The sequence below is a fragment of the Brachyistius frenatus genome, unplaced genomic scaffold (genome assembly GCF_029030835.1).
Source record: "Brachyistius frenatus isolate BFR_SWC_R1_liver_20210118 unplaced genomic scaffold, ASM2903083v1 Contig_106, whole genome shotgun sequence".
NCBI classification, from domain to species: domain Eukaryota; kingdom Metazoa; phylum Chordata; class Actinopteri; family Embiotocidae; genus Brachyistius; species Brachyistius frenatus.
The window spans coordinates 1,275,092-1,292,454 of record NW_027210705.1 but is presented as its reverse complement, the minus strand read 5'-3'; the positions used below and the strand labels follow the sequence as shown (position 1 = coordinate 1,292,454).

The 17,363-nt window shown below is 44.8% G+C and overlaps 1 protein-coding gene across 7 annotated transcripts in view; it reads right to left on the bottom strand.

The window, feature by feature from the left end:
- The window catches only part of lrch1 (leucine-rich repeats and calponin homology (CH) domain containing 1), a 91,682-nt gene extending 75,567 nt beyond the window's left edge, over positions 1 to 16,115 (bottom strand). For 3 of the 7 annotated variants that reach the window (XM_069712087.1, XM_069712080.1, XM_069712082.1), the window contains exon 1: positions 15,715 to 16,114. In XM_069712087.1, the coding sequence (XP_069568188.1) occupies positions 15,715 to 15,940 (226 nt within the window). In that variant the 5' untranslated portion in view covers positions 15,941 to 16,114. Of the gene's footprint in view, positions 1 to 15,714 lie in introns of all 7 variants that reach the window. The other 4 variants (XM_069712084.1, XM_069712083.1, XM_069712085.1 and 1 more) reach the window with 3 other exon arrangements.
- Positions 16,116 to 17,363: the final 1,248 nt, after the last annotated feature.

Sequence of the window (17,363 nt, the reverse complement as noted above, 5' to 3'; positions counted from 1 at the left end):
TGTCTGAGTAACCACTGCACAAGTTACCTGGCAACCCTTTGTTTATGAGGGAGCCGGGGGGGGGGGGGGGGGGTTAACAGCATGCCCTAAAAAGACTAAAACACAATAATTTATAACCTGTAAACAACTTGAAACACAAATAATTGTACATTCACAGCACATCTGTTAGGGATGTGTTGTGTCGTCGCCATGTTGCAGTGTCTGAACTCATCTATAGCGCATAATACAAGAGAAGAGTCATTCCCCCTTCAGGCCACCAGAGGCACCAAACCCTGAAGGCAGCGCAGTGCAGAGTTGGAGCGAGTGAGAGGAAGGCTGGACACAAACCTGTTGCGATGTCAGAGGACTTTGCAGAAAAGGAAATTTAGAAAGAAAATTACATTTCAAGTGTGTGTGTGTGTGTGTACTCCTGACAGTAGAATTAAGCCACTATAAATATATATATGTGTATGTATATATATAGATATATATATATATAGTGGCTTAATTCTACTGTATATATATATATCTATCTATAGATATATATATATACGAGACCGAGGTGTCGTGTTTGCCTGGTAAAGTAATGCCAGCTTCTGACAACACAATATCTTTGTCTGGTAGGCGTCAGATTGGGCCGGGACGAGGTCATAGATTCTCCCAATTCACACGTTGGTCCCAATTGCAGCTTGCCATCGTGGAGACGGGGGATTTAGATGACCGACTTTGGAAAGCCAGAATGTGAAGAAACAAAGGTGAAAAAGTGACGTTCCACTTTGGCTGATGAAAACGTTCACGACCCGATGGGAGTCGCATATCGTCCGCACGCGATGCCACGGCAGTATTAACCGTCCACAGAGAACCCAGCCAACCTGATTACTGACTAAACGGCTTCTTTTGGACCCGTGAAGACCTCTGATGTAAAGACATGGTGTCCATGATGTGCAGCGCTGCGCAGCCTCTCAGCTGTATTCTATCTGGCATTCACACACAAACAAAAAGCTGCGGTGTGTGTGTGTGTGTGTGTGTGTGTGTGTGTGTGTGTGTGTGTGTGTGTGTGTGTGTGTGTGTGTGTGTGTGTGTGTGTGTGTGTGTGTGTGTGTGTGTGTGTGTGTGTGTGTGTTAAAGGCTGGGAGATCTCTCTGTCAGTCTGACCCAGTAACCAGCAGACAGTCATGGATTAGTAGCACAGTGGATTTACAGTGTTGGGTGATTATCCAGGGGGGTTGACACATAGGTTTGTGTGTAATCACTGTCTTTTTGAATCCTTTACATATTTATTATTTACTTATAGAAAGTAGAGCCTACTTTGTATTTATTTAAATAATAAATAACTACATATGGCTGATAGGTGAGCAGAACTCGAGCTGAGCTGTAGCGCAAAGAGAAACACGCGTTGACATTAAAACGAGGCGATATGGCCCGAACATAGTATCACGGTATATATGGTTATTTTCGCGATACTTTCCTTTAAAAGACTCAAATCTACAATTAGAAAAAATGAAATTAAGATGAATCAGCGAGGCTCGTACGGTTAACACGTCGATACGCTCTGGAAGCTGCAATATGCTGCAATTTGGTAGCTAAATGGTGAAATAATAAATGCTAACGAAAGCTAACAAAATGTAATATTCTGGAGAGTCTGTGGAAAATCAACAACAAAAAGACATTTGGCTCATAACAACACTCTGAAGAAATGTCTTTCTGGAGTTTAGCAGGTTAGCTCGTAAGCTAAATGATGTAAATTACTGCTAGAATTTCTTACTGAAGATTTTAAATTAGCGTTAGCTATTTTACACATGAAGCTGCTTTATCACGTGATCCGACTGATGTTCTTTTGTGTTCAAGTAGAGGTGTTCAGAGCATGTCTGTCAGAGATGAAGGAGAGTGTATTTGTATGGAGGATTTCAGACACACAAACACACCCTTTCTTTCCTTCAAATGTAAAGATGCAACACTCAACATCCATGAAGAGAAAAATTTTGCCCTCGGTTTAAAAAAAAAAGGAGAGTGGTGATAAAACAGATTTTACCGTAAAGACGGGAAGACGAACGGACGGACGGGAAGAAAAAGCAGAGTGAGTGACGGACGGGGAAAAAAACAAGTTTAAAAATAGAAAGATAAAAAAAAGAGAAAATGGAGGAAAAGGAGAAGAGAACCAGCAGGCAGAGACATTAACAGGATTACAGAGGGGGTTTCCACAAACTGGCAACCCACCAGGCACAATGTCAACACACACCACCCTGCTGCTGACTGACACACAAACACACACACACCCCATCATCATCATCAAATGCAACAACAAACCCCCCACCACTGACCCACATCTTTCTCTGCTGTCAGCATATCACTGTCTGTGTGTGTGTGTGTGTGTGTGTGTGTGTGTGTGTGTGTGTGTGTGTGTGTGTGTGTGTGTGTGTGTGGCCCCTGGCAGGGCTGCAGGCAATAGCAAGCTCACCAAATAGCACCCACTCCCATCAAAACACACCAAAACGCCACCACACAAACACAAACATGCTGCCTGGCACCGTAGTAATTCTGGATAATGAGGTCTTTAACATTCAAATGTATTATTACATGTGGAGGGTGTGTCAGGGTGGTGGTGGGAGGTGGACGGGGGGGTGTTGGCACTAAAATAACACACACACACACACACACACACACACACACACACACGGTTTGTTTGTACAGAAACATCAGAGGATTTGTTCTTGGAAGCTGTTTGAAGGAGGGCGGGCACTTCCAAAATAATACCAGGCAGGTAATTGGATTAATCATCTGTCCATCACAGACTGACATCAACCAATCAGATCATTACCGTTTTCAAACAAAAATATTCTTGTAGATGTCGCTATAGCTGGCGACGGGCATTTTAAGCAGAGATATTATTCAATATTCACCGGGAAGTATTTCTTCGCAGAATGTCTTTCATGGCAGGAGTTTCACCGGCTCGCTTAGAAATAGAAATATGAGGAACAGGAAGAGTATCAGTGCTGAGAGCCGAGCTCAGTTTCACTTACATAATATCACTAATATAACTCACCCTGTCAAATTGTATCCTTCACAATGATACTGGTGTCATTTTTATATATGATAAATCAAATTCAGAACATGATAATGGCAATTTCAGATGTGTTTACATAATGATGTCACGCTGACACACAGCCCGAGGAGTTGGTTCCGAGAAGGAGAACGACTTTACTGAATATACAAAGGCAAACCATTACAGTCATTTGACAATTATATTGTTTGTAATGGGATGTTCTTAAAATTAATAACATTTTTCAGTATCTTTCATATCGTCAAAGATTGTTACTGAAATGGATTATATTTATTTATTATACTGATGTGTTTGACTCGTGTGCTAGTGCACAAATACAGGCTGTTTACAGTCCGCTTCAACGGATGGAACGGCCGGACAGATCAGAAGTTTGTGGAAAATATTTAAGGATGTCATCTTCCCGCATAGATAGTTAGATAGAAATCATTTTTAGCAGCCACTGATTGGTTACTGCAAAACCAGGGCATGAATTCAGCAAAGAGAATGAAGAGATAACGGATAATGGAAGAGAACGGTTTCATAATGAATCACAATCTTACAGCTCCACAGCCGAGAGAAAAGATGAGCAACACCACACCTCAAATATGTACTCGGAAATACACTCTTTAATATGCACGTTAGATTCCATCACACACAAACACCACCGCCGTGTGATTTCATGTCACATCTGAGCGGGTGTTTACATCGCACTCTGGACCAGACTTTTCATCATTCTGCATGTGGATTTATGTGTTTGTGTGTGGGCATATGTTAACGTTTATTTACGTATGCTGGCATGTGCTTCATGGTGAATTAGGAATTAGGAAGCCTGAAGGAGCGGCATGGAAAAAAGTGTGTGTGCTTGTCACGGTGAACCAGTTACGGATGTGGATGTGGATGTGTGTGTCTGGATGCCAGTTTAATGCCATGAGGATTTAAGTGGGGGATAGAGGTGTGTGTGTGTGTGTGTGTGTGTGTGTGTGTGTGTGTGTGTGTGTGTGTGTGTGTGTGTGTGTGTGTGTGTGTGTGTGTGTGTGTGTGTGTGTGTGTGTGTGTGTGTGTGTGTGTGTTCTGGGGGTGAATTTGGCCTACATTTGGAGGGATGAGACTGTTCCTGTTTATTTATTCAGAGGGATTCAGGGACTGTCAGGACACAGAAAGTGTTCATCTCTGATTTAGAAAGCAACGAGATGATCTCATTAGCTGTCTCCACTGTATTACACGCATCTCTTGTTTGTTTATTAGACAAAAAAACAATACAAACTATTGTTCCAATTTGATATTTTCCCGTTTGCTTCAAAACTGTTTGGATGGCGGTGTTGATACCTTGACTTTGGTGCAGGTTTCTGATTTCATCTCCGTGGTTGGTCCACCCAGGTGGAGCCTGCGTATTGTAAACATGGTATTGGCTCACAGACGCTGTTCATATTTACTTCTTACTAAACAAAGCAAAAGTTATGCGTTTTAAAACAAACGCAGCGGTGTGGATGAAACATCGGTATCAAACTTTGGCTCCAAATAATGAGGTGCTTTTTTTTATTACTAGATGGTGTTGAAGCAGTCAGATCGGTGCCATCAAAATATCCGTTGATTACCTCAGTCTTATTCATACTTTATTTGTTCCCTTGTATGCCCCTTAAATTAAACCTGAACGCTTCCACTCTTTTCTTGTTTTTATTACCTACGGGTGCAGTATGAACCGTAGTACGATGTGAAAGCAGAAAAGTGCCTGCAAATGTGACACCACATGATTCACAATGAGTGAGAACACAATCTGAACCCGCTACAAACAAATGCAAATCAAAAAGGATGATGGGTGGCGGGAGATGGATGCACATCCAAAGACTTAGAAAGCCAGAATGAGTACTTCAGATACATTTCCAAGTCGGTTTGCAGTCCAGGGGAGGGAAATTACAGTTTGTAATTGATCTCTGTCCATTGAACAAGCTCCCTGTGAGTCAGCTGGTTGAGGTGTATATACTCCCTGTGAAACTAAACAAAGCAAATATAAAAGATAACTTCTCTGTTCGAGGTTGGAAGGAAACTCGCTGCCGGTATCAAACCACACCTGAATGGCTGTAATGGAATCAGCTGCTTCCAACATTTCAAAAGTAGTTTCAATATGACTGAAATTCTGGTGGAGACATTGGAGTGGTCTTTGAAGGAAACTGTGATGTTCGTGTATCAATACTTGATGTGATATGTATTGGATGAAGCATATTACAGTCTGATACAGGTTAAAGAAAAAAACAAGATCATTTGCATATAGTCGTCCGCGCACGATATTTACAACTGGTTCATATCATGTTGTGGCACTGCAGTAAATATTTGCAGTGAGATGCTAAGAGTTTGGGGACACCATATGACCCCCCGGAAAAAAAGAATCGGCAGAATTACAAAGTAAATGTGACGCACCGGTTCTCTTACAAATTGGTGGAATTGCCGGTTGGTAAAGTGGCGGCCTGGTTTCACAACAGAAGCTTCTTACCAGGATCTCTGCGGTATTAAGGCCAAAACACACAGGCGGCGTACGGCACGCGTCAAAACAGTGTCGGTCTCCATGGCAACGCACACGGCAGCGGCGGCTACAGGCGTCCCGTTGGTGCTGTTTAGGGGGGGCGGTGTGCTTTTGGCTTTAGGGTCCGCAGCCATGTTAGCAGCTCTGTGACGCTGTACTTTGGCAAAGCAGCGCTAAGCCTGAGCTAAACGCTAACGTCAGCACGGTGATCATGTGACAGCTCGTAACGACGACGCCAACGTGCTGACGCTCTGTTCGTAAAATTACCTCGCAAACATTTGCTGCTTAGAGCTAAACGCAACAGGCAAGCTCGACTGAGGCCGACGGGAATGTCTACAGATCCAGTGATTGAATAGCGGTGGTATAATTAACCAGTATACTGTGGATGGTGCTGGTTGATACAAACATCCGCACTAAACCTCACGGTCACAGCTAACCCTCCAAACCCTGCCGTCAAATGAGTCCACGGGCTGAAGGACACGCAGCCGGACAGAAGTCTGTCCATGTGTGTCTGTGTTTTGTGCTCCGCGGAGCAGCTTCACAGAGACCGCATGCAGCAGACGAGAAACAGATAGAAAACAGCCTCAAAAGACCTCAATTAGGCACCACACACACACACACACACACACACACACACACACACACACACACACACACACACACACACACACACACACACACACACACACACACACACACACGATGTGACCTAAGCCCATCGCTGCACGGCTGTAATGACACAAACGCGACTGCAGATCTCCGTCTGGACCGACTGTGAACTCGAAAGAAAGAAGAGATCTGCAGAGAAAAGAAAGTTGAAAAGCAGATGACGTCATGTGTGACATCATGTGTGTGACATCATGTGTCCCGGTGAGACAGCGTGAAGCCGCGTGGCAGCCGGACTCGCTGGTGTCAGGTATCAAAAGCACAGAAGCCCTTCCTGCCCACGTTCAGCGATCGGGTGTCGCTCCGCAAAGTCGTGACCTCCTCTGATGGACGAGGTCCTTTCTGAACACACTCAGGTCGGAGCTGCAACCGCGGTTCTTTTCATCATCACTGTCGATTCATATCATTTTTTGACTCATCAAACGGTTGTTTGGACTTTTAATGGCTCCGAATTTGCATCCTTTAAAAGCCCATCGCAGACTCCAGAGTTTTTAGATGATACTGAAATGTTGGGAGGGAAGATTCATTTTTGACTTTGGGAAAACAAACTGAAGTTAATCAGTTGGTCCAAATAATGTCTTTCATCCAAAGCATTCGACTGCATTTCACCGGCTTCATCCGCTGACGGGAGTGAGCATAGCTGTCATCATCCGACCGAAGACCACCGTCAACACGACGTCCACGAAACCGACCGCATGTCCAGAAACAAATAAAACACATCAAGTTGAGAAGATTTTGTCCGGTTGAAGTGTTGTTGTTTTTTGCTGTAGCCTGTGACAGCTGACACACCCAGAGCTGGTGGACAGACGGTCAGACCTCCAGACGGCTGGACGGATGGACTGACGGCAAAGTAGGAGCAAGAATTTCAAGGTCCCCAGAAGATGTATCCCACTGAGTTTGGTGAACCTCTGACTTTTCTTCTAGCGGAGGTGGAAATGAAACCGCTGACCGAGTTGGTGACGATGAAAAGTGGTGCAAACATTCATGTTCCCCTCAATAACCTTGATGGTCTTCAGTCCTTTTTCTTTTATGACCGAATACCTGCAAGATGAAGGACAGCCTCGCTTGTAACTTTGTTTTGTATTAATTCCACTGTTTGTGTATCGACACCCCGGAGGAGAGTTGGCATAAAAGCGAGTGTCAGTCCACTGGTTTGAGTCTGCAGCTGTTTGTGGGCGAGGAACCATGAAAACAAAAGCGATGCTAAACGTTAGCTTGTTAGCATCGTCGCTGCAGGCGTTTCAGCGTCTCCGACTGTGGAGCCTAAAATCTGAGATCCTCGCTGGTTGTTCTGCTTCAGCAAATGAACATGGCATGTTTGGTAACAATTAAGAAATTCCATCTGTTGGACAGCTGGAGCTGGACTTCACAGATTGGTGTGTGTGTGTGGGGGGGGAGGAGGAGATGGGGGGTCTTTGATTTTCCTGACAGGAAAAGAATGGAGCTGTTGCCTCCTGAAAACAATGAGGTGGGGAGCGGCCACTTCCTGTCTCTGCGCTGGAGAGACGATCAGCACCTCGGCCTTTATTGCTCCACCTTCCAGTGTCCCTCCAGTGTCCCTCCAGTGGATCACAGCACCACCCGTGTTCAGGTCAGCCTGTGCTTCCCCCGCTGTCACCACTCCATCTCTCTATGTGGCAAAAGCTGACAGACCAGAGGCCATTTTTAACCTGACATCTCTGAAACATTCAGAAGTAATCAAAGACTTCTTTTGGTGAACTTCAATAGAAAAAAAATATATTACAGTGAATGAAATCTGAGCCTGAAACTCACCATTATTGATTTATTGATTTATCTGACAAAAATGGTCTTCAATAAATCATTTTACACCTTAGTTTGACCAACAGTCCAACACAATCAGCTCCATGAGACGAAAGCTGCAAATCCTCCAGTTTAAGAAGCTGAAACTACAAACTAGAATCAAAATAGCTGCCTGTTGACTTATCAGACGGTTGAAGCTCTGGTTCAGGGTTATTTGCTTTGGCCCAACAAAGCATTGTACAAGCTCATGTTTAGTCTCTTTAATCTGAAAGTGCTGCAAATCCCAACCATGATGACAACAAAACGTACATTTTATGCAGCTAAAAAGTACATAAAAGGAGTTCAACTGCAATGTAGAGCTGCAACTGGCCTCCACCTCAACTGTGATGAATGACGGTTCTCTCTCCTGTTGATGCTCAGGTGTTGTTCATCCTATTTCACTGCCTTCACAACAAATTGATGAATTTACTATTATTGAGAATAAAATGGAGATTTAAGATGTACATTTTCTGTAAGAACAACAAAATCACATTTTAATGAAATGCAACTTCACACAACACAAACATTTAGTTTTGTCCCGCTGATCTCCATCCACATAAATGCGTGGGCCCTGCAAAGGAAAAAATATGTGCCCACCTCTGCTCTAATTGAATCATCTCATCAATAAAACAAATTCAATATTAGCTGGATGACGTCACCAGAACAAAATCTTAACTTTACCTTAAAATGGTGCACCGATCAGTTTCGGCCATCACAGCAGCACAGAGTGGTAATTATATAACATGATGAACTATGTGTCTCCATTCTGTTATGTACTTTTCATTAGATCACAATAAAGCGAGGTTGTGCAAGAGTCCACCTTCACTCTGTCCTGCCTGATTGTCTTTCCCCTCCGGTGTCCATTCTCTCTGCGTGGCGTCTCTGTAGCTGCTCGGTCCTCTGAGACGCCATCAACCGCTCCGTCGACTGCTTCATTCAGTATGCGTGAGGCATGGCCGGTGTGTGTGTGTGTGTGTGTGTGTGTGTGTGTGTGTGTGTGTGTGTGTGTGTGTGTGTGTGTGTGTGTGTGTGTGTGTGTGTGTCTCTCTTTCCTTGCCAGCTGTCATTACGTTCAGGTGTGGCGGGAACACTGAGCGGATAGACCCTCCTCTGATCCAACACCCCTACACATTCCTGGAAACCCACAGCTTCCTGTGTGTGTGTGTGTGTGTGTGTGTGTGTGTGTGTGTGTGTGTGTGTGTGTGTGTGTGTGTGTGTGTGTGTGTGTGTGTGTGTGTGTGTGTGTGTGTGTGTGTGTGTGTGTAGTAAATGAAAGGGAAGGAAGAGCAGTGAAGTGGAGGAAGAGGGTGGTGAACTCGGGGTATATCACGCCTCAGGCACACGTGACATGTGACCCAGCAGCAGAAAGACGGCGTGTCCTCCTCTCACGTTTCTTGCAGCCTTCCTGTGTTGCCGCCGCACGACAACGGACGTAACAACGAGCAGCTTCAGACCTTCTATAGCATCACGATCAGGCCAACATGACCGCCTCCACTTGGTCCATAAGAGGCGGGAAATACAACCGGTCCTGTGTGAATCCCACACCGAGTCCGTGGACGTGGCTGTCGGTCCATTCCTCGGTACCGCGGGCCTCCATCTGTCCTCTGCTCCTTCAAATGTGGTCATTCGTAGCTGTACTTTACCGTTAGCTTACGGTTCACGCAGTGTTTTAAACAACGGCGGTCGCCTGCGCTCCTGTGTTTCGACCAATCACTGTTCACTTACATCACCGCAGTTCCTATAACGTATATAACCGATAAAAGACTCCCGATGTTGAGCTCAGGACTCGGTGGGGTTCAGCTGCTGCACCCGAACTCACCGAGCCGGAACCAACGGAGACCTTCTTCCAATGTGAGCAGAGGGCAACGCCATGTTGGTAAATGACCGCTGCAGACGTTACAGACTCCAGCTTCAACACCGCTGCACCTGTTCACAGATCATTTTAAATGTGCGTTTGTCAACTCAAACACATGAACTTAAAATACATTAAGAAATACAAAAACAAAAAATGACTTCACCTAAAAGAAATGTTAGTAGCAAACATGTTCAGTATAGTGCATTATAATTAAGCAGAAGATATCAAAGCTGATTAAATATGAATTTACACACTGAAAGAATAATAACTGACCGTAGCACTGCTTATTTTCCAATAGCTGCAAATATTAAAGGTCCTGATTGAGAGATGAAAGCTGACCTGCTTCATGTATTGATACGATATGAAACAAAAGGGGGTTTGACTGCTAGACTAGATGAGATACGATCAGCAGATAGTTTCAGGAGAGGAGACGTCTCACTGTTGGAAGCACAGAAACACTCGGAGGCGTTTGTATGGAACGGCGACTCGGATGAATCATTCAGCGCTAATGGACGAGAATCTAAACATTTACGAGGACTACAAATTTGCACAGTCGTCGAATCGCACAGGGAATGTTGTTTCTGTCAATATACACACATGCAGGCCGAAGCTGCAGTGTGTGTGTGTGTGTGTGTGTGTGTGTGTGTGTGTGTGTGTGTGTGTGTGTGTGTGTGTGTGTGTGTGTGTCTGTATGTGTGTCCACCGAAAAGACCACCAAACGCTGTCGCAGTGGGTATTGTCTGGAGCTGGGAACGTGGTGGGAAGCAGGCTGCTGCTATGCTAATGGACACGCACAGATACACACTCACTCACTCACTCACTCACTCACTCACACACACACACACACACACACACACACACACACACACACACACACACACACACACACACACACACACACACACACACACACACACACACCTAGAGCTCAAGGTTAATCTTGAACTATTTGTTATAATCAATTACTTGTTTAAATCTAATTTTCCACCACACTCTCTTGTTCCAGCTGCTCATTTGTGAGAAGCAAATTGAAACGATTTGGGCATTTGAACGTCACCTCGGGCTTTAAGAAAGTCTGATGAAGATGGGAAGATAAACACAGAATAACTGCTAAAGAACGTAATAGTCAATTTCATCTCTATGATAGGTCACAGACGTCTGATTCCAGCCTCCCGAATGTAAACACATGCCAGTTTAACTGGACGCGGTTGGATGGTTGACCAAATATAACGAGACAATTACAAAATGACAACCTGGGCTTCAGGGAAATGCTGATAATGCAAAACATGAGGCCGATGTATTGTAAAATGACCCAAAATACAACCTTCAGACTAATGATGCCTTTAGAACTCAGTTTGAGCTCTAAAAATGTCCCTCCCATCTTTAAAATCCCTCAAAACGTCAAGTGTTCAGCATATAGCCGCGAGGATTTCAGCTTGACTACGTTTAGAGGAGCGTTCAAGATACGAGACATCAATCACCTACGTACACAACGGTAATTGGTCAGAAATAAACCTCATGTGCACCTTTAAAACCTCAGATGGTTGGCTGTTAAATGACATCATCACATAAACAGACACACACACACACACACACACACACACACACACACACACACACACACACACACACACACACACACACACACACACACACACACACACATTCCCGGTCCAGCATTGCCGTTGATCCCACCACACTAAAGCAGACTGACTGGTCGGTTTAGTCTGGAAATCACCTTCCTTGACTTTTCTGTTCCTGGAAGCATGTGATGTCATCACTGGTGTTGACATACGATGTGTATCTCTGCAATGTCTCCAACTTCCTCTGCTGTCTCTTAATCGAAAGCAGTATTTTCAAGGCCATGTTTTGTTTTTTTTTTTTTTTTACTCTTAACTCCATTTTTTCTTTCCGTCTTCCTGATTACGACCACGTTGTTATGAGTGTGCACCGAGGACAGACGGTGTGAAAATGTGCTGCATCATCTACATATTCAACCTGGTTCAGCAGGGCCTGCTGCTGTGTGGACTACAGTCTGTTTACATGTGAAACATTCGCAACATATAAGCTATAAATATATGATATTAGATGTTTATTGTCGCTATTGTAGTTTCGGAGTTAATAAGATGATGCTCCAGTCCTTATATTTTCATTACAACCAAATGTATCGTGTAAAAAAACGTCCTCCCTCGATGCCGGAGGCACCAACTGTGTCGCTGATCGCAGCCGTCGCCTGTGATGCCAACAGACACGAACAAATGGTCTCGTCAAATCAGCAAAGGTCGAGAAAATCCAGTCCAGTAAAGCTTTTAGTCCAAAACACATTATTACATCCATCATACACACGATCCGCTGTTGCATCATTTAAAACTTCCCGGCAGGTATTCTTAATTTAATTGACCAAGACTTCTTGCTGTTGAATTAAAAAGTGCATTAATTGAACTGCTGTGGGATCCACTCGTAATGCAAACATTATTAGTTTTAAAAATGAACTATGTTAGAGGGTTCCTTGTGCAATTCACCGAATCAGTTCTCTGAGATTCTGTTTCACATCAAAGCAAAATTGGTGTCGTCACTAAAAAAAAAAAAAACAGAATGGATCTGGAATCGAATCGGGACCTTGTGAATCGGAATTGAATCGTTTTGAGGAAACCGGTGGCGATAACCATTCAGTCCGAGCTGTGAGCGACGGTTCTGTGACGCGTTGTTAAGTATTAAACAGAGGAACGCAAGATCAGGCAGGAACCACAAAACAGCCCCGTCTCTATGGGACTGCCATCTTTTCTACAAACACCATGAAAGCAGATGGAGGAGCCTCGTCTTCACTACAAGTTCAGACTCGTGTGGCTGCCGAGTTCAAACTAGACTGATGCACCCAAAGTCCTTACGTGTGTGTGTGTGTGTGTGTGTGTGTGTGTGTGTGTGTGTGTGTGTGTGTGTGTGTGTGTGTGTGTGTGTGTGTGTGTGTGTGTGTGTGTGTGTGTGTGTGTGTGTGTGTGTGTGTAATGAACTGCTTCAATCTGTTATTTTGAATGTGTCTGTGTGAGTGTGTCCTCCACGTGTCCGTCCATCACAGCGACTCACTCCGTTCCCTCTGGTCTAATTTCTCTTCACAGGTTTGGACTGAGTTGCCGTGTGATTCGATGACTCACCTGTTTGGCACCGTCAGGCCGGCGTGTCGCTGACATTCACTCCAACATGTTCTCATTTACAGATTTTTCTTTTTTAGTTCCTTTGCACCTAAAACATGAGCCTCATGGCAGCAGGGTTTGAACTAATGAACAAACACCGGCGATGTAAATATTCACAAAAATCTCCTGCAATTCGCTCAGACGACAAGATGCCACCGTCTCGGCAGGTGGAGGGCTTTACGAGAGGAAACAAATCTTTCTGCTTTCGCGGTCAGCTCCACGAGAAACTCAGCATCCGAATCCATCGGACCTCGGTCGGCCTTCCAAACCCGAGTCCTCGTCTTTTTAACCGCATCACTCCGAACACCTGCGGTGACTTAGGTTCAGCTTCAGAGAAACATCTGGAGAAACATTATGTTTACAAGCGCCACAAACTCTCAGGAAATCAAACTCTGCGTCTTGCGCAAGGTTGAGATGTGTTGTGTTGGCGTGCCGCGGGGCTGTGAGGGCAGCGAGTGATTACCGCTCCGCTGCCTTCCTGTTCGGTGGAATTCTCCAGCCAAAGAGAGAACACACACATATTTCTGGGTGGTGGACGGTTATCAGCTGCAGCTGTCATACCATGATGCATATTTGTTCACCGTGTTCTGACGATTTTCGACGAAACTAGTGACAGGTTACCAAAAAAACTAATAAAACAATATTTTTAAATCGACAGTTTAATTGATAATAAAATGATAAACTGCAGCTCAAACACATCCAGTGTTGTTAAAGAGGCCGATCAGAAGGACTCCGGGGTCCCGATGAGGGTCTCATATGGGGGAGCTTTCAATGATCTGTGCTGGACTGGATTGGAGATGAAATCTTAGCACTTGAGATGAGTAATTAGACTGAACATTCTGGGATAAAAAAACAACAAAAAAACAGCACATTTAACAACACGGCCGTTAATAAAAAGCTCTGGGATCCAAACGCCGACAGACAGGAGACAAAGCAGCTGTGAACAACTGCCCAGTGCCGTCACCTTCCAGGTAAACCTCACAGGTGTGACGAAGCAAACACAGACTCAACAGTGTGTGCAGAAAATGGACAGAAACATCAGCAATCAGCTGGCTGCATCCAAAAACCCGGCAGCTCTGCTGCACGGTGCTGCGGAGCTGCTACAGCCAAGCACACGGTCCTCACGTCACTGCCGTCTCCATCGTCTCCCTTCGTACTGCCGTGCGTGTGCGCTTATGTAAGCCGCATTTCTGTTTTAGTGTACGTGAACAAAAGTTAGAGAGTGAAGTGCAGCAAACTCTCCAATCCGACGGAGACACAGCGCTGAGGAGAAAATAAGACATCCGAGCGAAGCAGTTATTAATCAGCGCGTCTGAGATTTCTCCTTCGGCCCCAAATCAAAATGGGATTCAGTTCGTGTTGCATCACTGCAACCTTCTACTGTGTCTTAAAAGCTGGATGAACATGGAGACAAAAACCGTCTGCAGACATGTGGAAAATATGTATTTTTGTAACTTGAGCGACCTGAGCCTTCAAAGCATGGCGCTGCCGCTGACATAACATAATCAGCCTGCAGCCGAGGCTCTACTGAGGTTCCTGCACATTGAAGCAAATCAGCTTCCCAACTCCTCTCCGAAGCCGTGGTCATGCATCCATGTAATGGACTGAAACCAGTCTGTGGAACCAGAGCCGCAGGTCACTGCTGCGCACGTCAAAACCGGTCAACCGGCTCCATAACAAACAACACAAACCTGCACTTATAGCACCTGAAACTAAAATGCCAACGCTGCGTTTAATACTGCAAAAAGCAGGCGGACAGCACTGACGGAGGGAGTCATTCTTCCTGTTCACCAACGGCCGGAGACACCAAACCACTCTGCTGCAGAGGGACGAGGAACAGGGACTGCTTCACCTCCTCACCAGTTCAAGTCATGAGAAATACTCAGTCCCAGGATCTGCACCGGCTCAGGTACAGAGCCGACGCATCACCTGTCCTCTTTACAGCCAAGTCCACAACAAGGCGTCCTTCAGGAAAAGCACGTTCCTCTTTTTACACATAACACATTCCCACGTGTCATCCGCAACTCTGATGTGAACTGTGTGTTCTGACCTTAAACATTAAGGTCATTGTAAAAAAATTAAAAAATACCAACTCCCATTTCTGTCAAATAAAACCTGCACATGTTGAGTGTGTGTGGGTCCTGCTGCTCACAACATGAAAATGGATTAAACGGAAGTGGTGGGGATTTCCACTGAAGGCCCATAACTCCGTGATAAAACACTCCGTGCCCACTTTCACTTCAGCTCTCCACAAACCCGCAGTCTTCAAAATGAATCGCGAAATCACAGATCAACGGGCCATTCAGCTGGACCTCACAGCACTGAGTGGACCAGGTCAAAGTCAACCGAGCATCCGGTTCAGGTGAAGCACGCACGCACGCACGCACACGCACACACACACACACACACACGCACGCACACACACACACACACACCGCCGGGGTTGGGGGGTTCGGCTCCCCGCGTGGGTTTAAATGACGGAAATGCCAGCGCCGTAAATGAAGTACAACGATTACTGAGGCGAGTATTGATGAAATACAATGTAATACTATTGAGGCTAATGTAACGCGTTACAGCGAGGACTCGTTACAACACCCACCCCACCCCGTCCCCGGGTTTTATTCTTAAAAAGCCAGCCGTGGAGACAAACCAGAGCGCTTCCTACCTGCCTCCACCGTGTCGGTCAGGTCGTGGTTGGCGGCCGTCCGGGGAAACTCCTTCAGTTTTCGGGAGCTGAGGTTGAGGGCGCCGCTGGCCGCCGCCTCCTCCAGCGCCCGCTCCAAGCCCCGGTTGGGAGGCAGGTTGGCGCCGCCGATGTGAGTCTGGATCGACGGAGAAGAACTGAGCTGGGAAAGAGCAGGGCGAGCCGACTCCGGTCCCAACGTCGCCATAATGCTGCGCCTCTCCGCTGCGTCGGTGCCGGTTTATATCCAAGAGAGCGCGCGGGCTCAGCTATCGTGGGGCGAGCAGCGGGACTCTGTTCCCGGGCGAGGCGTGTCGTGCCGCGCGGTCAGATTCCTCGTGATTGTCGCCGCCGCGTCTGCCTCGCTGTCTGTGCGGAACGTCAAGCGTCAGAGATACTGGAGCGGTGTGACATCCGGTGGTCAACCTTCAAAATAAGACACTTGCCAACAGATCTTTAGAAATCAAATAAAATGAAGTTGCGCGTAAAATTCACGCATTCCCAATGTAACGTCAGTGAAAGTAAAACGCTATGATCATTTCCGGTGTACTTAAAATACCAAAAGTGAAAGTATTCATTTTCAGAACAATGAATAACGTAGCCTATATACTATTACTGAACTGGATTATAATCATCGATGCCTTAAATTGTAGTTCATTTTAACGATCAGGCCACATTTTTATTATCTATTATTCGCAAAGTAACCTATGAATGCCCTCCTCCATAAAGGGTTATCCTAATCTATAATGATACTATTAATCTACAGTAAATCTGTAAAGTAAACAAGCAGTATAGATATCAAATAAATGTGGCTAAGTTGAAGTTTTTAAGATTGACTCTAGTAACAAAAAAATCTAAATACTAATACTAATTTTAAATAACTCCAAATTGGTTATATTCCTCCATTAATTTCATGACACCGATCTACCCCATTACAAGTTGTACCTGATGTAATGTCCTATGAAAATGTTGACTCTTGTTTTGACAGTGAATGTATCTATTTATCTACTAATTTTCAGAAATTGATGGGTACAATAATTATATCTATAAGTTCAGCTAGAAACAAGAAATAAGAAGAAGTAAATACTGCAGTTGTTTGGCTGAATACATAACCTTAGTTTATGTTTCTCCTTCAAAAAAATGTAATATAGGGTGTCCAAAGTTGCTCAAGTTTAATGTTCAACCATACAAAAGTTTGTTTTATTTTGAAGACAGGTCCACTTTGTTTCCGGTCTTACTCAGTAATAACGAATGACTATGCGCAGCCTAATCACTGCGGCTGCGCAATGGACCTTGAAGCTCTGAAACGGCAAGGAACTAAACTGCAGCAGAAACTTGGTGAACAGCGGCCTCTGCTGGAAAAAAGAAATACACAACACATGTTTCACTGAAGCTGTTTCACAGTTTATTTACATCTTAATGATGATGTGTGTTACTGGATTCCACGTGCTGGTCCTGTTAGAGGCTCATAAACCAACAAAACATTATGGATATTTTTTGCGGTTTTATATTTCTTCAGGGACAAATTGAATTATTTTTACTTCAATAATTGCATCAATACCAGAGTGGAGAAATACACTGTGGTATTGGTAAAAGTATAGCAGAGTTATAGTATAGCCCTCTAAATGTTC